The 26,346-nt window shown below is 31.4% G+C and overlaps 1 protein-coding gene and 1 non-coding gene across 3 annotated transcripts; one reads left to right on the top strand and one right to left on the bottom strand.

The window, feature by feature from the left end:
- Positions 1–160: 160 nt before the first annotated feature.
- Positions 161–25,250, bottom strand: LOC115702481 (uncharacterized). Of its 2 annotated transcripts, XM_061105682.1 has the most exons (5): positions 25,048–25,250; positions 24,786–24,842; positions 2,451–2,520; positions 1,405–1,767; positions 161–1,168 (listed from the first exon to the last, which is right to left on the bottom strand). In XM_061105682.1, exons 4-5 carry the CDS (start codon positions 1,765–1,767, stop codon positions 422–424), a joined length of 1,110 nt encoding a protein of 369 aa, XP_060961665.1. In that variant the 5' UTR covers positions 2,451–2,520; positions 24,786–24,842; positions 25,048–25,250; the 3' UTR covers positions 161–421. The 2 variants fall into 2 exon arrangements, with proteins under 2 accessions (XP_060961665.1, XP_030485785.2); XM_030629925.2 differs by lacking the exon at positions 2,451–2,520 and having other exon boundaries at positions 25,048–25,249.
- Positions 14,509–14,615, top strand: LOC133032876 (small nucleolar RNA R71). The gene has a single exon (XR_009685461.1). It is a non-coding gene; the product is annotated as a small nucleolar RNA R71 (small nucleolar RNA).
- Positions 25,251–26,346: the final 1,096 nt, after the last annotated feature.

Below are 26,346 nucleotides of genomic sequence, written 5' to 3'. Positions count from 1 at the left end.
GCGACAATATCGCCCCTTATATACAAAATGTCGCCCCTAAAAGGTGTTGTTAGAACTGTTATATTTGACTTTTGGGGGCGATAATGTCACCCCTAAAAGTTTTTATATTAAAAAATATATATAATTTATAATATTTGAAATATTAATTTTTAATTTGTTAAAAAATAATAATAATAACAAATAAAATTAAAAATAATAATTAATATCAAATTTAAATTACTTCATTAATATAGTAGCACAATAACATAATAAAATTAAATAGTTCTTACAAATATTAATAACTAAGACAACTTAATTAGAGAAAAAAAATATTATAATAGTTCTTCCAAAAAAAAAATATAATAGTAGTCTTTTAGTTCTACAACTGAGATAAAAAGTCATTTGATCTCTCGTTCTTATCGAACTCTGGAAGGCTCGATGGCTAGCGCTGTGATGTTTGAGGTTGTTGTAGCGGCTGTGATGTCTGAGGTGGTTGTAGCGGCTGTGATGTATGTGGTGGCTGTAGCGGCTGAGATGTCGGTGCCCCCATCATCCATTGATATGGGTAGGCTGGCTGAGCCTGCTGTGATGGCGAAGGTTGCTGTGATGATCCAGCCATATCAGTCAACCCTGGAAAGAAAGCAGAAGGACGCTGCTGTGAAATTTCTCCGTACATGTATGGATGTGTGTACGGTGGTCCATACATGTAAGGGTAAGGCGGTGGAGGGTGTGATGGTTGTGGCAAGGGCTGCGAGAGCGGCTGTAGTTGATGTTGAGGCTGTGATGTCGAAGATTTTTGCATGTCAGATGATGCCGCTGAATGTTGAGAATGTGCAGGGGATCCTTGAGACATGTTTTTCTGAGACGGTTGAGGCGCTGGAGTGGAGTACTTATTCTTAAGCATATTAAACATTGCTAGCTTTGTAGGGTCCATATTTAATGGGTCTATTTGAGATGAGAAGAGAGTAAACATCACACTCATGTCATTTACCAAATCTTGTGAAGGTGCCTGTGATTGGGTGGATTGGGCACGACTACTTGAAGATGAACCCTTCAATCTACGACCAATTCCACGAACGTGACCCCGCCTCTGACCCAACGCCTCTTCAAAGATGCTGACATGATCAGTTGATGACCCAGATTCAGAATCTATCTGAGAACGAGCTTCTCGAGCTGCTTGCAACTGCTCCTATATTAAATCAAAAAATTAGAACAACATGACACTAATATTGGGAAAATATAAAGATTAAGTGACAAAGTCTTACATAATCTTATCTTGCATATTCATTAACAAATTGCTTATTCTTTTTGATATGGACATTCATCCATGTATCGATGTAATTTGGGTTCTCCTATAATTTATGAAGTAAATATTAGAGATTATACAATTTAATATAACTTAACTACAATTATATTTGAACTTACTAATTCATGACGCCTCTCAGCCAAAGATTTTGTTCCTTGGGTTGAAACATATTTCATATTTTCTCGATCATCACGCATCTCATCTACATCATTCTCATCGACTACCACATCAGCTACAATAGCTTCCTCTTCTCCGTGAAAAACCCACTGCTCGTAGCTAGTTTGAAAACCCCAACGCAATATGTGTCCACGCACATCCACTGGAGTGTGTCGTTTGTTGTTGACGCATTTCACACAAGGACATCTGATTTTACCGTCAGAGCCCTTGTGTTGTTCAGCCATTTCTGAAAAGGCTAAGATACCTCTCCAGTAAGCAGGATTAGTGCGATCCCGTAAAAATATCCAACCCTTATCGATTGTCATCTATGTTAAAATATCGAGATGGTTAATTTTAAGGTCTTATTTTTGTAAAAATAAAAATTGAATGTTATGAAAATATTATTATGAAAAGCATTAGGAAAAAAATATTTTACATTTTATATTTTATTATTTTTTAATTGATTAATTACTCTAAAAATATATTTAATAATTATTATATTTTTAAAAATATAAATTTTACTATTCTATTTTAAAAATTAAACATTTATTATATAGATTTATTCATTTAATTTATAAAAAACATTTTATTTAACTAATTAAAATATTCAATTATTAATTTCCTAAATTATTTTTTATTTCAATTTCTAATTTTAAATTTTTTTATAATTATTATTTTTTAAAAAAAATATAAATGTTACTACTCTATAGTAAAAAAATTTAGTTTAGCTTAATTTCTTATTATATTATTTTTACCGAAATTTCGGCAACATAACAGCCTAAAAATCATAAACTCAAAATTTTAAAATCTACAAAAACATTAACCAATCATTGCAGAACAATATGTGCACAAAAAAAATAATCCACCCATCTGACCGCAGTACATTTAATCACAGAACTTACTTCACTACTAATAAATATTTAAAATATTCAAACTCTTCTATATGATGATATACATATTTAAGTACTATGTATTTTCTAATATAAGAAATGTAAAATTAATTACAAACCTTTGAAATACGAAAAGATTATTATAGAGACTTTAGTGGGCAGCAGCAATTCGATGGAGTAAAACGAGAACTAATTTCAAAAAAAAAAAAAAATAAGCAAATGAACATATATTTATATACACAAATATACATAAATTTATTTTATTTAAATATATATAATACACACAAACTTATATTCATATATCTCTTCTTAGATGTCTAAATTAAAATTCGAATCCCTTTACTATAAGAAAAAATAAAATGTATATTATTGATATATAAACACTGTATATATAGAAGTCAAATTAATGTGTATTCATTGAATTAATTAAGCAAATTTGAAGAATCTATATAAATGTTAAGAAATCGAGCCATAAAATTATTTCTACATTTATGGAGTATAATTCCAACATTCTTTCCTGTTTTTATTTTTGTATAATATATAATTATTATCTTTATATAATAAAAGTGACTATTTAATTGTTCCTTCTTAGTTTAACGGTGCTTTTAATTTTCTCCGTTAACTCCTTATTAGAAAAAAAGAATTCTTCGTTGATCTATTAGTTTAATTAATTATAATTATTTTATTACTTTAATCTTTTCAAATAAATAAGATTAATAATATTAGGTATTTTTTTTTTTTGTTTTAACAATTTTATCGAAAGTCAAATAGATAGGTATAAGTTTATCGCCAAGCTCAACGATTTGTATTTTGGGATTTTGTGATGAAGCGATTCTTCAAACAAATTCGATACAAATCGAATATGATCAAATAAACCCTAAAACTTTCTCGAAACGGCTCTTTATAGTTTCTCTCTTTCAAGACACAAAAGCAACCAGTAGCACAGTCAAAAGATGAATTAATTTTGATTGAGTTCTCCTATAGAGATGAAATAAAGCCATGGCTTTGTCCATTGCTCCCAGTTACGACCAATCGGACCCCATTGGACCCATGGTCCGACCATCGGACCTGGAGCAATTTTTTTTTTTGGTGCGTTTTCAGAGAGAGAGAGAGAGATAAACCAGAAAAAACCCAGAAAAAAATGGTTTTGTGCGATACAGTCCGGGTCTCGATTGGAGTGGTCCGATAACGGTGGTGGTGGCGGTGGGTGGTCGTCCGTCATCGTGCGGTGCTATCGGTGGCGGTGGGTGGTCGTCCGTCATCGTCGGAGGTGAAGCCGATGTGGTGTGTGGGTGTACCGTGCGAGAGGGAGAGAGAGAACTAAGTCTTTTGATTTTAGTTTTTTAAATGAGAGGGGTATTTGTGGGAAAATAATAATGTGGTCATATTTGACCAATTTTATTAATTATGAATTTAGGAAAAAAATTTAAGATATTATAAGCATGCAATTTCAAATTTCCCTATATATATATATTATTTCATTATTAAAGGAGCACCACAATTAAATGAATCTCTATGTGTATTTTTATAGCAGACCTTCAAATAAAATGAAAATCTATTTAAAAAATATATAAGAGAGAATTGTTTATATATATAAAAAATAAAAAATAGTGATCAATAATATTTACTTTTAATATGAGATTGATTTGTGTTGTTCTCTATTTATATACATACTACTTTACATGATTAAAAGTTGAAAAGTATTTATTAGAAAATAAATAATTGAAAAAAAGAAAAAATTGTAGGAATTTAATGGACAAAGAAATATAAATAGTAGTGAATAAATTTCTCATTGATTTCAGTGGAAGTGCAATATGTAAGGGTGATATTGATTTATTTAATTGTATAAATGAAGAAGTAGTAAGATCTGAGTATATATTTAATCGGGTTGTTATATACTTTTTTATAATATTATTAAATGAAAAAAATTATAAAAAAACCGTAACTTAGGTCAAGTAGAAAATTAGAAGGAGATGAAGTCACCACACTTATTTTTCTTTCAGATTTATATGTAGATATAAAAAATATACAGATAAATAGATCGATTAGAAGACAACTTAAAATTGAATATTAATAATTCAAAATTAGTTTATCAATAACCAAAAAAAATTTAAATTAATAATTTTTTAGAAAGTTAAATAATTAAAATTAATTAAAAATACATACTACATATATCATTTTCAATATATTAATTATATGGTGTAATTTATAAAAAATTAATATAAATGTATTGTGATGTTTTTTTTATAAAGTTAAATGATTAAAATTAATAAAAAAAATGCTAAAATATTATTTTCAATATATTAATTATATAGTGTAAATTAAAAAAATCAAAAAGCATCGCTAAAATTAATATAAATGTATGTAATTTATTACAAAACAGTTAACATAATAAAAATTTAAAGCTCATGATTGAAGGAGATAAATATAATAAAATTTTAATTATTCATTATGAAAATTTATAAAAATAAAATTAAAAAAAATCATATTAGCTCTTATATAATTATTTTTTAGATTTTCTTAGAGATACATATATATATATATATGTCTATTATAATATATATATATATAAATTTTATGGAGAGAGATAGAAATTTATCATTTTAATATACTTTGTAATTAAAAACTAAATAAAAATAAAATTAATATAGAATTTTAAAGTAGAAAAAATTATTAATAACTTTGTTGCAAAAAATTTATTAGAGAAGAACTTGATACTTATATATATATATATCAAAGTAATATAATTTTTCAAAGAAAAAGAAAAAATTGTCCAATAGTTATATCAAAGTACAAGGAGGTCGTCTTTTTCTGATATACCAACAACTTTGAGTACAAGGAGGTCGTCTTTTTCTGATATACCAAGATCTCAAAGCGTGAGATATGCAGCCACATTGTTACGAAAATTCTGTTTATTACGCAAGTGTACGTATCAAGTAGTATCTCACGCAAGTGAGGTCGAACCACAGGGAATTGGATTGAGTACTACTAAATTATAATTATGATTCTATTTGGTAAAATAATAAGTTGCAATTTTAAAAGTAAATAACTCAGAAATTAAAGAGAAAATAAACGAAGATTAATCAAGATGAGAGATTAGGGAGGTGAATCCTGTTGATAAGTTACCTATGTTATTGCCTAACTGCTATCCTTATCTCAATGTGAAAGACAGATTATAAATTAACCTAACTCTTTTCAGATCTTTTAGGTTCTAAATAATATGTTCTCTAATTAACTTCTTAATTAGATCAACACAAAATCAGCATTAAGCAATAATCTATTAGTCACTAGGCTATGTAAATACTGTCGTTTTACATCAAAACCTAGACTATCCAAATTTTAGCATTCCTAATTCTCACTTTTCAGATTTCGAATTAGGATCATAGAGCATGTAAAAGGTGATCAAGCTTACACATGAAATTAAACACAAATAAAGATAGTATTCACACATAAGATGAAGGAATGGCAATTATTTATTAACTAGGCATAAACTTAAACAACATTCATCATCCTCCCTTATTGGGAAATTTAGCTCATAATAACTCTAAAAACATCCATGATTAATTCAGAATTAAAAACAAACATAAAGATGAATAAAAAGGGTAAAAGAAAGAAACTAGAAGTTGGTATCGCTCCGGGTCTTCAAGATAGCTTCCTCTCCACTTTGCCTCCACTATTAGGTCTGTTTTTGCTTGCCTTTGACCTTCAATGTCGTGTTCCTTATATAGGGATAAGTGGTGAGCCTCCAATTGAGTGAAAAATCAAAATTAGGTCAAATCTGCGATTTCCGTACATAGTCGCGACTAGCATTTAAGCTGGTCGCGACTACAGGCAAAACTCGAAAAACCGAGTTTCTGCCAATCTTACGAAGTCGCGACCTGGGTCGCGACCAGGAAAAAGGGTCGCGACCAGGCTCATCAGAGGTCGCGACTACTGATGCTTCAGGAACCAAATTTTCCAATTTTTCCAAGTTTGTCCCAGTTTTTCGCCATTTGACTGAATTCGAACTTTAACACCCCGGGAACCTGAAATAATGAAAATCAAGCGTAAAACTGCTCCAAAAGACACCAATAGACGAGATAATGCTAACTTTAAAGACTCGAAATATAGGTTAATTATAACCTAACAAATTCCCCCAAACTAGATTCTTACTCGCCCCCGAGTAAGATAAAAAAAAACTAACTACACTATCAGATAATCACTACACTGCCGACTCATGCTCTGTTTCCTTCCTTGCATAAACTAGAATTTTGTTCTTACTAACTCTAACAATTAACTCGGATGCTCAATTAATAACACTATGTACAACTGCAACAATCTACTCAAGTATGAAACATTGTTATAAAAGTTTTACTCTTGCCATTAGTTCCACAACCCGATAACTCATAAGCTTGCATGCTTACCTTTCTCCACTAATGTTGACAGTACTCTTTGGAATCATTAGGTCTTTTCAAGGTCTAGGTAGTATGGCTTAGATATTCAGGGATAGGCAAGAGATAATTTTGGCTCAAGATATCATAAGCACACAAACAGAACCCACAAGCTTCTTACTTTTCTTTTTCAATACCCCATAGTGTTCCCACATTTACCAAGATTGAGAGAAGATATCTCTATTATTTTTCCCAACATCACTGAATTTTTTTCAAACACATTCTTACTTTTTATTGTGTTTTTCTTTTTTTTTTCTTTTTTTTCATCATTCATATTTCATCATCTCAAATTTTTTTTCAGTGACATTGAATTACACACATTTTTTTTTCTCAATCTTACAAGTTCTTCTCCCTCTAACTATTTTCTCACACTAAATATTTCTCTCCCCCAAACTAATTATTTAGCTTATGATATCATGCATATAATGGTGAAGAAAAATCAATAGTATGGTTAAAAATTTTCGGATCAATGGGTGAAAAACATAACGGGTTTAGGCTCAATAGGGTTAACTAGGGATAAACATTATTATGGTAGGCTTGAAAGGCTCAAACTATCCAACAAATGCCTAAATCATATTCCAATTGAACACTACCAAGGATTTCGCCTCAAAAGAATAAACATGCAAGTTCTAAGCTATCCTGTCAATCTTACCACAAACCATAATAAAACAATTATAACAATTTTCACAGATTGAGTAATTACAATTGTACACAGGTTTCTAAGCATCCAAACTAATCCAAAGAGTTAACAGAATCAAGCACACAGTTATTTTACAATTTCAGATCACATTACACTAATCAGCAGCATACAACTATCATCAAGCTTATTGCCATTCCTTAACTAAAACAAAAAAAACTAAAACAGAAAATTAAAATGCAGAATTTAAAGTGCAGAAATGTTAAAATTTTAAGCTTCTCCCCCCCCAAACTAAATATTACATTGTCCCCAATGTATACAGTAAAATGCAGAGAGAAGAAACTTACCTGAAACCCTTTCAGAAAGGGTTGGGTGGTGGCGGCTGGTCATAGGGATAGAACCGAGGAGGTTGTGCCAAGTAATTTGGGTCATCAATCCCAATGTTCATTCTGTTGATGAGAGAGTTGAGTTGCTGAACTTGTCCCTCATCATAGATACTCCTTTGCACCATGTATTGTTGCATGTGGTTGTTTTGCTGAATTATGTAACTCAGCTGTGCATGAGTATATTGTGTTGTAGGATCGATGGGCCCAGGCAATTGAAGTGTTTGCTCCTCTTCTTCTTCTTCAACACTAGGCTCACGTTGCCGCCTACGCCCTTGCGGTGCATCAGGTGGTGGCTGCCCATAGGGGTGTGGCTCTTTCAGCCTGTTGACAAAGGCGATGTCCATCTTACGAAGTGGCAACACCGTATTGTCAAACTCTAACTGGGGAACTTCATATGCCCCGCAGAGTTCTGTGATAACCCCTGCCAAACCGAAACCACCTCCCGTGGCTCCTTGCACGATTTGGTCAATGCTTTGCCGTATGACTTGTCCAATGTTAATGTTGTACCCTTTCATTATGGCGTACACATATTTAAGGCGATCCATTTGGACATCGGAAAAATGCTTGTTGGGCACTAACCGAGCACTCACAAAGTACAGCCATGTTTTTGCCACCGGGTTAATCTCACACCGGTACAGAATATTGGGCGACCCCTCGGTACCATCATTGTCATGGAACCTCAACCCAGGAAATCCCACTGTCTCCGCGACATCCACCATGTCAAATTGCTCTTCTTCCTCAATAATTCGGAGGCGTTGTTCCTCCCTAGTGTAATCTGGGACAGAGAACATCACATTGAATGCGTCAGCAGTGGCGGGAACCTTCTTTCCACGAACCTTCACTTCCCCATTTCGACGGTCGGGCCAATTTGCAAGGAATTCACAGGCCATAGTAACATTAGCCCGACCCCGAGTATCCACGAAACTTCCCCATTTCATTCTTTCAATTTGCGCTCTGATTGTCTCAAACCGAGGTTGGCGCCTCAATGGATTTTCAGGGAATTCAATACCCCTATCTTCAATATAAGCTCTATTCTTCAACCTTACGAAGCGATTGTGAGCCTCGATACTACCAAAGCGGGTTCTATCAAAACCCGTTGGTGGTGGGTTCGAAGACGAACCTTCTTCAACATTCCTTGTCCTCTTTGGTGCCATTTTTTTTCCTTTTCTTTTTTTTTTTTCGAAATTACTTTTTTTTTTCTTTTTTTTCTGAAACTTTCTTTTTTTTTTTTAAGAAAAATCGGGCAGCACCTCCCCTTAAATTTCCTCTATCCCAAAAATACAAAATTCACTCAATCAATGTTCCTAACCACTTAATACCACAATACAATAATAATAAACCCAATATTATCAATTTTTACCCCACACACAATTATATCACTCAAAACTTAAAATAATTAATCAACTTTTTAAGAGCATGAAGAAAGTGATACTTACAACCCGAAAACGCTTAACTCCACCTCCATTGTTGAATGTCTTGAAAGCTTGAGTTTGAGGGTGACAACAATGGTGATTTTTTTTTTTTTTGGTTTTGGGTATTCTTTGGTGTGGGTTTTGATGATATGTGTAGATTATTGAGTGAAATTGGGTTTTTGATTGGATTGGGTTTAAGAAATTTGAGAAAAGATGAAAAGATTGAAGTTTGAAGATGAAAAATTGAATTTTTGAGAGGAAAAGAGTGTAGGGTCGGCTGAGAGGATTTGAAATTTGAATTTGGTTTGTGTAGGGTTGAATGAGGGGGAAAGTGTGAATTTATAGAATTTTTCGTCAGCAAGTCGCGACCTGGCCACAGGCTAGTCGCGACTTGCTAATCGAGGAAAATTTGGCGTTTCTGGAAAATCAGCAAGTCGCGACTGAGGTCGCGACTTGAGAAATAGGTCGCGACTAGGCTTAATGCTAGTCGCGACCTCTGGGCTTCAGGTCGATTTTTTTTTTTTTTCACGATTCAATTAAAAAGAAATAATGTCTGGTACGAAACTAAAAATTGAAAATACTAACAAAACAATCAAAACAAAATAAAACTTGGGCTGCCTCCCAGAAGCGCTGTGTTTATCGTCATGCAGCTAGACGCTGAGCCTTGGATTTCAGAGTGGCGCCAGGATCATGGCGGACTTGGCTTGGTCAAACTGACCTCCCAAGTAGAGCTTTAACCTTTGTCCATTGACTTTGAAAGTTGTTGGACTTTCACCTTTTAACTCCACCGCTCCATAAGGAAACACCTTGACCACCGTAAATGGTCCCGACCATCTTGATTTCAGCTTTCCAGGAAACAGTTTCAGCCTTGAATTGAAGAGTAGCACTTGCTGTCCTGGTTGAAACTCTTTCCGTATTAGACCTTTATCGTGCCACTTTTTAGTTCTCTCTTTGTATATCTTGGCGTTTTCATATGCTTCGTTCCGAAACTCATCTAACTCATTCAGCTGTAACAGTCTTTTCTCCCCTGCAGCTTTTAATTCCATGTTAAGAGTCCTCATGGCCCAAAAAGCTCTATGCTCTAACTCCACCGGTAAATGACAAGCCTTTCCAAACACCAACCGATATGGGGACATGCCAATTGGTGTTTTGAAAGCTGTTCTGTACGCCCACAGTGCGTCATCCAACTTCCTTGACCAATCTTTCCTTGATCTTTGCACTGTTTTCTCCAGAATCATCTTAATCTCTCGGTTAGAGATTTCAGCTTGGCCATTACTTTGGGGATGGTATGGTAAAGCAGTTCGATGTCGAACACCATATCTTGAGAGGAGTGCTTCAAACTGCTTGTTACAGAAATGGCTCCCTTCATCGCTTACTATTGCTCGAGGAGTACCAAACCGAGTAAAAATGTTCTTTTGTAAGAAACGGAGAACTGTCTTTCCATCATTTTGAGGTGTAGCTGAAGCTTCGACCCATTTAGACACATAATCAACAGCCAAAAGAATGTACTGATTGCTAAAGGATGAAGGAAAAGGACCCATAAAGTCTATTCCCCATACATCAAACAATTCAACTTCTAAAATTCCTGTTAAAGGCATCTCGTTTCTTCTTGAGATATTACCTGTTCGTTGACAACGATCACATGCCTTTACAAAAGTAGTAGCATCCTTGAATAGCGTTGGCCAAAAGAATCCACTTTGCAACACTTTTGCAGCTGTTCTATTCCCACTAAAATGTCCCCCACATGGTAAAGCATGACAGTGATTTAGGATAGAATACATCTCCTCTTCAGGAACACATCTCCTTATGATCTGATCGGCGCAGTGCTTGTAGAGGATTGGTTCTTCCCAATAGTAATGTTTCACCTCAGAAAAGAATTTCTTCAATTGTTGACGCGAAAACTCGGGTGGGGTTATTTTAGCAGCCAAGAAATTAACATAGTCAGCGTACCAAGGTACCATCAGGTTTTCCCTCACACTAAAGAGTTGTTCATCAGGAAATTGCTCATTTATTTGTACCTCTTTTGTATTCTGACTCTCTTGCAGCTCTAATCTTGACAAATGGTCTGCTACCAGGTTCTCGGTGCCCTTTTTATCTTTTATCTCTAAGTCGAACTCTTGAAGTAAAAGTACCCACCGAATCAGTCTTGGTTTTGCATCCTTCTTGGTCATAAGGTATTTGATTGCTGAATGATCTGTGTAAACAATTACCTTATTTCCAATTAGGTAGGGCCGAAATTTGTCACAAGCAAACACTATTGCCAGCATTTCCTTCTCTGTAGTGGCGTAGTTTAATTGAGCGTCATTCAGAGTTCTACTAGCATAGTAGATTGTGTGGAATACTCTGTCAACTCTTTGACCCAGAACTGTTCCAATGGCATAGTCACTAGCATCACACATCAACTCAAACGGCAGTTCCCAATTTGGTGAAGTTACTATCGGTGCTGTAATCAATTTCTCCTTTAAAATCTTGAAAGCTTTTAAACAATCTTCTCCGAACTCAAATGGAACTCCATTTACAAGTAAGCTCGATAAAGGTTTTGAGATTTTAGAGAAGTCCTTGATAAATCTGCGGTAGAAGCCAGCATGTCCCAGGAAACTCCTCACTCCTTTTACAGAAACTGGAGGTGGCAAATTTTCTATTGTTGAGACCTTTGCCTTATCCACCTCAATTCCTGCTTTTGAAATTTTGTGCCCAAGAACAATTCCTTCTGTTACCATAAAGTGACACTTCTCCCAGTTTAACACCAAGTTAGACTTCTCGCACCTTGTTAGTACTTTTTCCAGATTTTCCAAACAATGATCAAAGGAAGAACCAAACACTGAGAAATCATCCATAAAAATTTCAATACAAGATTCAATCAAATCTGAAAAGATAGCCATCATACACCTTTGAAAAGTGGCAGGGGCGTTGCACAAGCCGAAGGGCATTCTTCTGAAGGCAAAGGTACCATAAGGACATGTGAAAGTAGTCTTCTCCTGATCTTCAGGCGCTATAGCTATCTGGTGGTACCCAGAATATCCATCAAGAAAACAGTAATACTCTTGCCCCGCTAATCTGTCTAGCATTTGATCGATGAAGGGCAAAGGGAAGTGATCTTTTCTTGTTGCCTTGTTGAGTTTCCTATAATCGATGCAGATCCTCCAACCGGTGACTGTTCTTGTAGGAATCAACTCATTCTTTTCATTCTTTATCACTGTCATTCCTCCTTTCTTCGGGACCACTTGCACCGGGCTAACCCACTTACTATCTGAAATAGGATAAGCAACTCCAGCATCCAACCACTTAACTACTTCTTTTCTGACTACTTCTTTCATGGGTGGATTGAGTCTTCTTTGAGCATCAATAGTTGGTTTGGCGTTGTCTTCCATGAGAATTCGATGCATCACTGTTGAAGGACTGATTCCTTTAACATCTCCTAGTGTCCAAGCGATTGCCTTGTTGTGAGCCCGAAGTACCCTCAAAAGTCTATCAGTTTCCACATCAGAGAGAGAAGCTGAAACAATAACTGGCAGCTTTTTATCTTGACCCAAAAACTCATACCTCAAGTGACTAGGAAGCACCTTCAATTCAAGTTCTGGGGGCTTTTCAGTAGATGGCTTCAGCTCTTTTGGAACCGCTCCCAATTCCTCAAAGTATCTTCTGTTCAAAGGCCCATAGGAGTCGAGCCACTTCACATACCCCATGACCTCTTGTCCTTCTTGCTCCGTCAATTCATCTTCAGTTAGACTTAGTTCAAGAGGATCATCTAGCAGCTTTTTCTCACTCACCATTTCATCAATCAAATCAATAAAGAAGCAATTATCACTTGCCTTTGGGTACGTCATAGCCTTTAGCACATTAAAGACCACTTCCTCTCCTTGGACTCTCAGCTTTAATTCACCTTTCTGAACATCGATTAAGGCTTGGCCAGTTGCCAAGAATGGTCTCCCAAGAATAATTGGGACATTGCTATCTTCTTCCATATCCAAGACGATGAAATCAGCTGGAAAGATGAACTTATCAACCTTAACTAACACATCCTCAATGACTCCTCTAGGATGGGCTAGTGATCGGTCCGCCAATTGGAGAGTTACTGTTGTTGGCTTTGCTTCACCCAACTGCAGTCTTTTAAACACCGATAGAGGCATCAAGTTAATGCTAGCTCCCAAGTCACAAAGTGCATTTATTCCCTCAATTTTTCCTATAGTACAAGGAATAGTGAAACTCCCTGGATCTCTGAGTTTAGGAGGGAGTTTCTTCTGTAGGATGGCACTGCACTCTTCAGTTAGAGCCACTGTCTCATAGTCCTCCATCTTTCTCTTCTTTGACAGGATTTCCTTCATAAACTTCACATAACTTGGCATCTGCTCTAAAGCTTCAGCAAAGGGAATGTTAATGTGAAGTCTTTTGAACACTTCCAGGAATTTGGTGAACTGCTTGTCCAGACTTGACTTTCTGAGCCTCTGAGGATAGGGTATTTTCACATGGTGATCTATATTAATTGGTGGAGACTGCTGCGGCTGTGGTTGACTATCAGTAGCCTTCGTTGGAGTGGGTGTTGGGGTCGACATCGGTTGCTCTTTATTCTCCTTTTCTCCATTCACTAGTTGTGGCAATTCAGGACCATCATAATTTTTACCGCTTCTCAGGGTAATTGCCTTGCAGTTTTCCTTGGGGTTTACTTCAGTTGTGCTAGGCAAATTCCCTTGAGGACGGGTTGCTACTTGAGTTGCTAGTTGGCCCATACGTGTCTGCAAGTCTTTGATTGAAGATCTAGTTTCGATCATGAATTGAAGCAGTAAATCTGTCTGCAAACTAGAATTTCCACCAGAGGTTTGTTGCTGATTAAACTGTTGATTCTGATTCTGGTTCTGATTTCGTTGCTGATAGAACCCACTGTTTCTTCGGTTGTTACCCTGGTTGAACCCATAATTGTTGTTGTTGTTCTGTGAATAGTTTCCAATGGCTTTAGCTTCATCCATTGGCAAATCATCCACATCAGCTTGGCATTCTGAAAAGTGATGGCTTCCCCCACATAATTCACACACAACTTGGGCTTGTTTAGCTTGCCCTGCAATTATCTTTGTCAATGCCTCAACTTTGTCTTTGTCAACTTGGTGATGGCATCGACCTCTAACACACCAGCTACTTTCTTTGATTGACTCCTCTCAGTTGGCCACTGTTGATTGTTTAGAGCCATCTCCTCTAATAGATCATATGCCTCATTAGCACTCTTCCTCATAAAGGCTCCCCCAGCTGCAGCATCTATTAAAGTTCTTGTATTTCCTACCAACCCATTGTAGAAGTTGTGGACCAGCATCCACTTCTCTATACCATGGTGAGGGCACTTTCTGATCAAATCTTTAAACCTCTCCCAAGCCTCATGGAGAGATTCATTATCTTGTTGGCAAAAGTTATTAATTTCTCCTCTCAGCTTTGCAGACTTGGCTGGAGGAAAGAACTTTGACAAGAATTTCGTTGCCAGATCATTCCAGGTGGCAATAGAGTTGGGTGGCAAGGAGTTTAGCCAACTCTTGGCTCGCTCTCTAAGAGAGAATGGGAACAGTCTCAGTCGAATAGCATCATCACTAACTCCATTAACTTTAAAGGTTTCACAAAGTTCCATGAAATTAGAGAGATGCAGATTAGGATCTTCAGAAGGGAGGCCACCAAACTGAACTGAAGATTGCACCATCTGCAGTATGGCAGGTTTGATCTCAAAGTTGTTTGCTTCCACTGCCGGTGGCCTGATACATGACTGCACTCCCGTCAGAGTAGGGAGAATGTAATCTCTCAAGCTGCGGCCATTAGCTTGATCTTCTACTGCGCCACCATTGTTACCGTTATTGCCTCCATTGTTTGCAGCATTGGCAGCCATGATGTCTGAAGTTTCAGCAGTTGCTGAAACTCCCTCTTGCCTCTTGTTCTTTCGGTTTCTTCTACAAGTTTTCTCGATTTCGGGATCAACTGGCAATATCACTGCTTGTCCTTGACGGCGCATACACTTATGATTCCTGAAATAAATCAAGAAAATATTGCAAGAAAAAGGTTAGAAAAATCAGCAAGAGAAAATATACCAAAGTAGAAGTTAGTATAATTTTGTGTAATATCAATCTTTAAACAATTCCCGGCAACGGCGCCAAAAACTTGTTACGAAAATTCTGTTTATTACGCAAGTGTACGTATCGAAGTAGTATCTCACGCAAGTGAGGTCGAACCACGGGAATTGGATTGAGTACTACTAAATTATAATTATGATTCTATTTGGTAAAATAATAAGTTGCAATTTTAAAAGTAAATAACTCAGAAATTAAAGAGAAAATAAACGAAGATTAATCAAGATGAGAGATTAGGGAGGTGAATCCTGTTGATAAGTTACCTATGTTATTGCCTAACTGCTATCCTTATCTCAATGTGAAAGACAGATTATAAATTAACCTAACTCTTTTCAGATCTTTTAGGTTCTAAATAATATGTTCTCTAATTAACTTCTTAATTAGATCAACACAAAATCAGCATTAAGCAATAATCTATTAGTCACTAGGCTATGTAAATACTGTCGTTTTACATCAAAACCTAGACTATCCAAATTTTAGCATTCCTAATTCTCACTTTTCAGATTTCGAATTAGGATCATAGAGCATGTAAAAGGTGATCAAGCTTACACATGAAATTAAACACAAATAAAGATAGTATTCACACATAAGATGAAGGAATGGCAATTATTTATTAACTAGGCATAAACTTAAACAACATTCATCATCCTCCCTTATTGGGAAATTTAGCTCATAATAACTCTAAAAACATCCATGATTAATTCAGAATTAAAAACAAACATAAAGATGAATAAAAAGGGTAAAAGAAAGAAACTAGAAGTTGGTATCGCTCCGGGTCTTCAAGATAGCTTCCTCTCCACTTTGCCTCCACTATTAGGTCTGTTTTTGCTTGCCTTTGACCTTCAATGTCGTGTTCCTTATATAGGGATAAGTGGTGAGCCTCCAATTGAGTGAAAAATCAAAATTAGGTCAAATCTGCGATTTCCGTACATAGTCGCGACTAGCATTTAAGCTGGTCGCGACTACAGGCAAAACTCGAAAAACCGAGTTTCTGCCAATCTTACGAAGTCGCGACCTGGGTCGCGACCAGGAAAAAGGGTCGCGACCAGGCTCATCAGAGGTCGCGACTACTGATGCTTCAGGAACCAAATTTTCCAATTTTTCCAAGTTTGTCCCAGTTTTTCGCCATTTGACTGAATTCGAACTTTAACACCCCGGGAACCTGAAATAATGAAAATCAAGCGTAAAACTGCTCCAAAAGACACCAATAGACGAGATAATGCTAACTTTAAAGACCCGAAATATAGGTTAATTATAACCTAACACACATCACCAAGCTTTGAGTTTACTGATGTTCAAAGGCCAAGAGGCCAAAAGAAGAAAGGAGCTTTAAAAGAAATTAAAGGAGCTCTTAATAAATTCTATATAAATTTTATGGAGAGAGATAGAAATTTATCATTTTAATATACTTTGTAATTAAAAACTAAATAAAAATAAAATTAATATAGAATTTTAAAGTAGAAAAAATTATTAATAACTTTGTTGCAAAAAATTTATTAGAGAAGAACTTGATACTTATATATATATATCAAAGTAATATAATTTTTCAAAGAAAAAGAAAAAATTGTCCAATAGTTATATCAAAGTACAAGGAGGTCGTCTTTTTCTGATATACCAACAACTTTGAGTACAATAAGGTCGTCTTTTTCTGATATACCAAGATCTCAAAGCGTGAGATATGCAGCCACATCACCAAGCTTTGAGTTTACTGATGTTCAAAGGCCAAGAGGCCAAAAGAAGAAAGGAGCTTTAAAAGAAATTAAAGGAGCTCTTAATAAATTCTATATAAATTTTATGGAGAGAGATAGAAATTTATCATTTTAATATACTTTGTAATTAAAAACTAAATAAAAATAAAATTAATATAGAATTTTAAAGCAGAAAAAATTATTAATAACTTTGTTGCAAAAAATTTATTAGAGAAGAACTTGATACTTATATATATATATATATCAAAGTAATATAATTTTTCAAAGAAAAAGAAAAAATTGTCCAATAGTTATATCAAAGTACAAGGAGGTCGTCTTTTTCTGATATACCAACAACTTTGAGTACAAGGAGGTCGTCTTTTTCTGATATACCAAGATCTCAAAGCGTGAGATATGCAGCCACATCACCAAGCTTTGAGTTTACTGATGTTCAAAGGCCAAGAGGCCAAAAGAAGAAAGGAGCTTTAAAAGAAATTAAAGGAGCTCTTAATAAATTCTATATAAATTTTATGGAGAGAGATAGAAATTTATCATTTTAATATACTTTGTAATTAAAAACTAAATAAAAATAAAATTAATATAGAATTTTAAAGTAGAAAAAATTATTAATAACTTTGTTGCAAAAAATTTATTAGAGAAGAACTTGATACTTATATATATATATATATATCAAAGTAATATAATTTTTCAAAGAAAAAGAAAAAATTATCAAAGTAATATATCAAAGTAATATAATTTATCAAAGTAATATATATATATATATTTATAGAATTTATCATTTTAATATACTTTGTAATTAAAAACTAAATAAAAATAAAATTAATACTTATATATATATATAAGTATTAATAACTTTGTTGCAAAAATTATTAATAACTTTAAAGTAGAAAAAATTAATACTTAGAGATACATATATATATATGTCTATTATAATATATATATATAAATTTTATGGAGAGAGATAGAAATTTATCATTTTAATATACTTTGTAATTAAAAACTAAATAAAAATAAAATTAATATAGAATTTTAAAGTAGAAAAAATTATTAATAACTTTGTTGCAAAAAATTTATTAGAGAAGAACTTGATACTTATATATATATATATCAAAGTAATATATATATATATCAAAGTAATATAATTTTTCAAAGAAAAAGAAAAAATTGTCCAATAGTTATATCAAAGTACAAGGAGGTCGTCTTTTTCTGATATACCAACAACTTTGAGTACAAGGAGGTCGTCTTTTTCTGATAAATCAAGATCTCAAAGCGTGAGATATGCAGCCACATCACCAAGCTTTGAGTTTACTGATGTTCAAAGGCCAAGAGGCCAAAAGAAGAAAGGAGCTTTAAAAGAAATTAAAGGAGCTCTTAATAAGATCTTCAAAGGTCTTTTTAAGAGTAAAAAAAAAGCACCTTTCCGAGAATGCGGAGACGGAAATTCCAGGAGCGCCCGTAAATTCAGAGGCAAGTGATCACGATTATCAGTCTGATCATTTTGCTAATGAACCTAATCATCCTATCCCCGATAATATAACAGAAGAAGAAGAGAGTTTCGAATTTGTTACACCTAGGAATAGCTTTGAATTTGTTATTCCTAGGAATCTTGAGAGTGAAGATGATGACCAAAATAGAATAAATTCATTTTGGATAAAAATGTAATAATAAAAATTTTATTATAATATATATATATGTTTCTGTTGTTATAAATTTTATTAATATTATATTAGAAAGATTTTCTTAGATATTTTCAAACTGAGTAATATATAAATTTCTGTTTGCTATCATATGTAAAATTTAAGCACATTTAAATTATGTCTTAATACATATGTTTCTGTTGTTATAAATTTTCTTAATATTATATTACAAAGATTTTCTTACATATTTTCAAACTGAGTAATATATAAATTTCTGTTTGCTATCATATATAAAATTTAAGCACATTTAAATTATGTCTTAATACATATGTTTCTGTTGTTATAAATTAAAAAAAAATCATATTAGCTCTTATATAATTATTTTTTAGGTTTTATTAGAGATACATATATATATGTCTATTATAATATATATATAAATTTTATGGAGAGAGATAGAAATTTATCATTTAAATATACTTTGTAATTAAAAACTAAATAAAAATAAAATTAATATAGAATTTTAAAGTAGAAAAAATTATTAATAACTTTGTTGCAAAAAATTTATTAGAGAAGAACTTGATACTTATATATATATAAATATATAAATATATAATATAATTTTTCAAAGAAAAAGAAAAAATTGTCCAATAGTTAAATTAAAAAATATCTATTGGGGAATAATATATGAATGAATAATCTTTTTCAAGTAATCTAAAAATATAAAACATCAAAAAATAAGAAAAAACATAATAAAAGCTTAAAAAATGAGCATACATTACTGAGTAGTGAAAATAATCAACATCAAGAATTAAAAAGAAATAAAATTAATATGACAAAAACTTCAAAACTATGAGTGGACTTTGTTACCAAAAAATCTATTAGAGAAAAACTTAATACCTAATTTGTAATTAAAACTTTGACAAAAAAAATTGTAATTAAAAACCAAATAAAAATAAAAGAAATATAATCTTTCATAGCAAGAGAAAAAATTACCTAATAATTTTGCTGCAAAGTATCCATTGGAGAATAATTTTTCGATGATTGATCTTTTTCGAAATCTGAAAAATATAGAACATCAAGAATTAAAAAAAAATAACAAAAACTTCAAAAAATAAATATATATTGCTAAGTAATAAAAATAGATCAACATAAAAAATTAGAAGGAAAAATAATTAACATAACAAAAATTCTATAAAGTTTAACTTGATCTTGGACACTATATATAGGTTTTTTGTAGTGGAAGAATACAATAATTTATTAAAGAATACAAATAGTTTTAATATCATAATAGAATATTATATACACATAAATAATAAGAGTTACATAAGAATACAAATAGACTTTTTTTAATTAAAGAATACAAATAGTTTTATCATAATAATAGGACATTAATATAAATATAAATGATAAGAGCCATACATAAATAATATAAATAATTTTTTTTAGTTTAAAGAATACAAATAGTTTTAATATAATAATAGAAATAATAAAAAAAATTGAGAAAATAGAAAAGGTAAAAGAAAACTATGTGTGATGACACATGGCCAATTTTTTTTCTTTTTCTAATTATTTTGTATATTATTATGTATGTTTATAATAATAAAATTGGTAGTAATTATTTTAGAATACTATAAGTTCTTAGTTTAATTTTTTTAATGATTTCTTTTAGTTTAGTATACATGGCAATATATATATATTTATTGATATATAGATATAGATATATTTCTTGAAATATGCTATCTATTAGTTTTGATATTTTACACTAATTTATTATTATTTATAAAGAAAAAAAATGTTATGAAGAAGGCTCTCGGTTGCTTGACCTACTCATTGATCTTTCTTGTAGGTTAATGATAATTATTAGAGATTGCCACTTAATTATTTTTAAGGACTCAATCTTGAAAAAAGATGAAAGGTTGGTTAATCTTAGATTTATTCTAATTGAATCTAAGAATTAGAATAAAACACTAATTAAATCTAATTAAGTCTAAAAATTAAGAGATGAGAATTAAAGAAAGAAGATAATAAAACTTGCCATGTGGCAATTTTTGTGCTTTCCTTTAATGTTTAAAATAAATTAGAAAAATAGAAAAATAGGCATTAGACAAAATAAGAAGATTAAGAGTGCAACATCAACTCCTTCAAACCTTAATTACTTAATTATTAAAACTTATTGGATAAAATATACATCAATAAAGAAAAATATTTATTGGACATAGAAAGTTGCATAACAAAAGTGTTATTTATAATCTACATGGATAATACCTTATGTGTTTCTAAACCATGTGGGACTTTAAGTAGATATGTGTAGTAGTTTATTTCTTAACAAAATATGAAAATATCACAAAATTTTAAAAATACAATAAAAAAAATGTAAGATGCCACCTAGACTCCTTTGTGCTTTCCTTTATATTTATATATAGATCTATAGATATTGATTTATTTGTTAAAAACTAATTTTTTTTTATTTTAAATATTTTGCAAAAATTGAAAAATGTAAAAATATGTGTAAATAAATAATATCTATCACTCACATATATTTGATGAAAAATATATATAACTTAAAAGTTTAACATTTACAATAGTCTCATATAGAGGTATATATAAAAATATATATTTAAAGTGTCTTATTATTCTAATAAATATTATACATTAATAAATCAATATAGTTTTAATTATTGAAATAAAATTAAAATAAAGAATTATAAGAAAATAATTTTTAATATAAAAAATAATTAAATTAATTTTTTTATAATCATTTTAAACTTGAAAAAGATTGAAAAATACAAAAATGTATTTTGCATTCACTTTAAAAAAAAAAATTGTAACTTATTGGGCAACATTAAGTTCATCAATCACCCATAAAAAAAATTTAGACAAAGAAAAGTAACGTAGTAAGAATATTATTTATAACCTGCAGATATTAAACCTAAACAATCTTTAAACAATGTGGGACTTTTAGTTTGCACATATGATTTGGTTTTCAAACAAAATAGGAAAATGTGTTAAAAAATGGAAAAAATGGAAAGAAAAAATTATAAGAGGACACATAATCTCATATGTATTTTGCATTCACTTTAAAAAAAAAATTGCAACTTCTTGGGCAACATTAAGTTCATCAATCACCCATAAAAATTGGGCAACATTAAGTTCATCAATCACCCATAAAAAAAAAATAGACAAAGGAAAGTAACGTAGTAAGAATATTATTTATAACATATAGATATTAAACTTAAATAATCTTTAAACAATGTGAGACTTTTAGTTTGCACATATGATTTGGTTTTCAAACAAAATAGGAAAATGTGTTAAAAAATAGGAAAAATGGAAAGAAAAAATTGTAAGAGGACACATAGACACTCTTTGTGCTTTCCTTTATATTAATATATTGATTGATATATATATATATAGATATTAGATATAGATATTGATTTATTTGTTAAAAACTAATTTTTTTATTTTAAATATTTTGCAAAAATTGAAAAATGTAAAAATATGTGTAAATAAATAATATCTATCACTCACTTATATTTGATGAAAAATATATATAACTTAAAAGTTTAACATTTACAATAGTCTCATATGGAGTTATGTATAAAAAATATATATTTAAAGTGTCTTATTATTCTAATAAATATTATATATTAATAAATCAATGTAGTTTTAATTATTGAAATAAAATTAAAATAAAGAATTATAAGAAAATAATTTTTAATATAAAAAATAATTAAATTAATTTTTTTATAATCATTTTAAACTTGAAAAAGATTGAAAAATACAAAAATGTATTTTGCATTCACTTTAAAAAAAAAAAAATTGTAACTTATTGGGCAACATTAAGTTCATCAATCACCCATAAAAAAAATTTAGACAAAGAAAAGTAACGTAGTAAGAATATTATTTATAACCTGCAGATATTAAACCTAAACAATCTTTAAACAATGTGGGACTTTTAGTTTGCACATATGATTTGGTTTTCAAACAAAATAGGAAAATGTGTTAAAAAATGGATAAAATGGAAAGAAAAAATTATAAGAGGACACATAGTCTCATATGTATTTTGCATTCACTTTAAAAAATATTGCAACTTATTGGGCAACATTAAGTTCATCAATCACCCATAAAAATTGGACAACATTAAGTTCATCAATCACCCATAAAAAAAAAAATTAGACAAAAGAAAGTAATGTAGTAAGAATATTATTTATAATCTACAGATATTAAACCTAAACAATCTTTAAACAATGTGGGACTTTTAGTTTGCACATATGATTTGGTTTTCAAACAAAATAGGAAAATGTGTTAAAAAATAGGAAAAATGGAAAGAAAAAATTATAAGAGGACACATAGACACTCTTTGTGCTTTCCTTTATATTAATATATTGATTCTGCTTTTAAAGAGGAAAAACCTCGTAATTATGTGAAAAAAAGAAAGAGAAGGTTGAGAATGAGAAACTGGCGGGCCTGGATAATGGGTATCCTAATTAAGAGGAAATTACATTCTGGGATTTTAAAAATTCTTATGATAAATATGACACATTTAAGTTTGACTAATTTATATGGTATTTTTTTGTTTTTAGGTTTTTTTATGGTATTTGATATGCCATATATATGTAATTAGGTTTTCAAATCCCATATTTAATATTTTTATTTGTTTAAGAAGTTTTATTTGTTATTGATGCCGGAAAAGTCACCGGAGTTTTCTGTCGGTATTGGAAAAGTCTCTGGAAAGTGTTCAATGCCGAAAAAGTCGCCGGAGTTGCTACCCGGAAAATTCGTCGGAATTGGCATTGTCGCTGAAAAAATCACCAAGGAACCGGTTTCTTGGTGATTTTTTTCGTTGACAATGCCAATTCTGCGACTTCTCTGATGCTAGCAGCTACTCCGGCGACTTTTCCGGTACCAACAGCAAACTTTGGAAAAGTCATCAGAATTGGCATAGTCACTGGAAAAATTACCAAGAAACTGGTTTCTGGTTTCTTGATGAAGAAACCTGTTTTTTGGTGATCTTTCCAGTGATTTCTCTGACGACAATGACAATTCTGACGACTTTTCTGGCGTTGGTAGCAACTCTGACGACTAATACACTGACAGCTACTCCGGTGACTTTTTCAGTACCGACAGTAAACTCTGGGAAATTCGTCGGAATTGGCATTGTCGCCGGAAAAATCACCAAGAAACTGGTTGTTTTCTTCATTAAGAAATCAATTTCTTGATGAAGAAACCAATTTCGTGGTAATTTTTTTGTATTTTTTTTCTCTATTTGGTTGATTGATGAAACTAGTTTCAATTATTTTCAGTGTATATCATTTTTATATTATTTTCATAATCTTTATTATTGTTGTGTAACAAAATTAGTTCCTTGATGAATAAACCACTTTTTTGGTGAAGAAACCGGTTCTTTGATGAAAAAGCTAATTTCTTGGTGATTTTTCTAGTGATTTTGCTGGCGATAATACCAATTCAGACGACTTTTTTGACGCTGGCAATAACTCCGGCAATTTTTCTGTTACCGACAACTACTTCGGCACCGACATCAAACTCCAGAATAGTCGTCGGACTTGGCATTGTCACCAGTAAAATTACTGGAAAAATCACAAAGAAAGGAAACCGGTTTCTTCATCAAGAAACCAGTTTTTTGGTGATTTTTCCAGGGACAATACTAATTTTGACGACTTTTTCGGCGGCGACAGAAACTCCGGCGACTTTTCCGGTGCCGGCAGTAAAATTCAGTGACTTTTCCAGCGCGAGTGACAACTTCGGCGATCACTATAGTTTTATTTATTTTATTTTAAAAAAAAATAAATATGAAGGGAATTTTAATATTTTTTATGATAATTTAATTAAGTTTTTATTTTTTATGAATTTTAAATTCAGATTTATTTTTAATGTTTTATAAAAAAAATCATATTTTTAGTTTGATTGGTTAAATAATGCCATATTTAGTAGCATTTACTTTTTATGCCATATTTATCATAAAATTAATAATTTTTCTCATATTTTTAAAAAAGGCCCCAAAATTGATTTGATTTATATAAATAAACATAAATAATATTCAATTTCACAGAAAAATTTAACAAAAAAACACACACACAAATTTAAAAAGCTAATCTAAATAATAATTCTAATAATAATAATACTCTACCTCTTTAGATGAAAAACAAACAACTAAACTAGCCAAAACCCGCGTGAAAGCTGGAACCTGAGAAAATGGGTCTTACACTGATTAACAAGTTTTTATAGATTAAAATCAGGACAAAACGTGTAGAAATATATAATACACGCACAAAAAAATTACAGAGAGAAAATAATTATATATAAAATATAGTTTTAATATTAAAAAGAGAGAAAAACAAAAATACGAACAAAATACATAAAAACGTTAATGATTCATAATACAGCCGTACCTGAGTTTTTCGGAGCCTGAGTTTTCATGGCTATGAAGGCTGAATTCAAGGACTGAGAGAGGAAAGGAGAAGAGAAAATGGGGTTTTTGTTTCAGAAAAATGGGGGGGGTTTTTTCTTTCAGAAGAAAAATAAGATTAGAGAAGAAGAAGAAGAAGAAATGGATCGGTAAGATGAGTTGTGCGACTTTTTGTGTGCACAATATTAGAGGCTACAATTGGGGCGACAATACCTTCACTATGTCGCCCCTAATAATGTGAGCGGGAAAATTCCCGCCCAGTAAAAACGGATTTATTTCAACTTATTATATGTCGCCCCTAATAAGTTGTTTGTCACTTCAAAACGTATTAAGAGCGACATATGTCGCCCCTAAAGTTCCCAATTTTAAAAAAAAAACGGTTTCTTTAGTGGCAACAATAATTTGTTGCCCCTAATAACTTTACTATTAGAGGCAACGTTTTGTCGCCTCAAAATTATCGTCCCTAAAAGTTAAATTTGTTGTAATGAAAATTAATATCATATGTATGCTCGTATAGTCTTTATTTACTAATAAATAAATAAATATGGAAAAAATATTAAAAGAAAGGAGCAAATAAATAGGAGAAAAAAATGGTAAAAAAATGTAAAAAAGATTTAAAAAAAATAGTTTAAAAGAGAAAATTTAGTTAAAAAAATGAGAGAGATTTATTAAGAAAAAGGAAAAAAAAATATGAGGCCTAAAAATGGTAAAAATATTAATAATTGGTACAAACAAAACAAAATACACAATTCCAAACATAACAAAAAAAAAAACTACAAATTACTAAGAATCTTATTTAGTTTGAGAAAATATAAAGAGCATACTATATTAAAACCTTACTTAAACGGTGCACAACAAATAAAAATAATAAATATTATTTTTTTTATTTACTATTTTGCCACTTATTAATATAATTAATCACTAGCTTTTTATATTTTATTTATATATTTAATAGAATTTTATATACTTTTAATAAAAATTAATTAATGCTTTTGCTGACATTGTTGTACCTATCTATCAAAAAACTTATATATTTGGCGCAATTTTGACCAAATATATTTTGACTCAATTTTTAGTTCAAATTAAACACCATCCATTAAAGATAAAAAAATACTAAGAGAGGTGTTAAACATCATAAATGGTGGCACCGTTATTGGTGCATTTTAATACTACAAATTTTAATTTAGTGAATAATATGAGAAACTGCTAACGAATTATTGTGTCATATCTGTATAGTGTTGGACATATTAAGGTGCCAAATATTAATGTTAAATAGGTAAAT

The sequence above is a fragment of the Cannabis sativa genome, chromosome X (genome assembly GCF_029168945.1).
Source record: "Cannabis sativa cultivar Pink pepper isolate KNU-18-1 chromosome X, ASM2916894v1, whole genome shotgun sequence".
Classification (NCBI taxonomy): Eukaryota; Viridiplantae; Streptophyta; class Magnoliopsida; order Rosales; family Cannabaceae; genus Cannabis; species Cannabis sativa.
The sequence above is the reverse complement of the archived record's forward strand: the minus strand, read 5'-3'. Positions and strand labels throughout refer to the sequence as shown.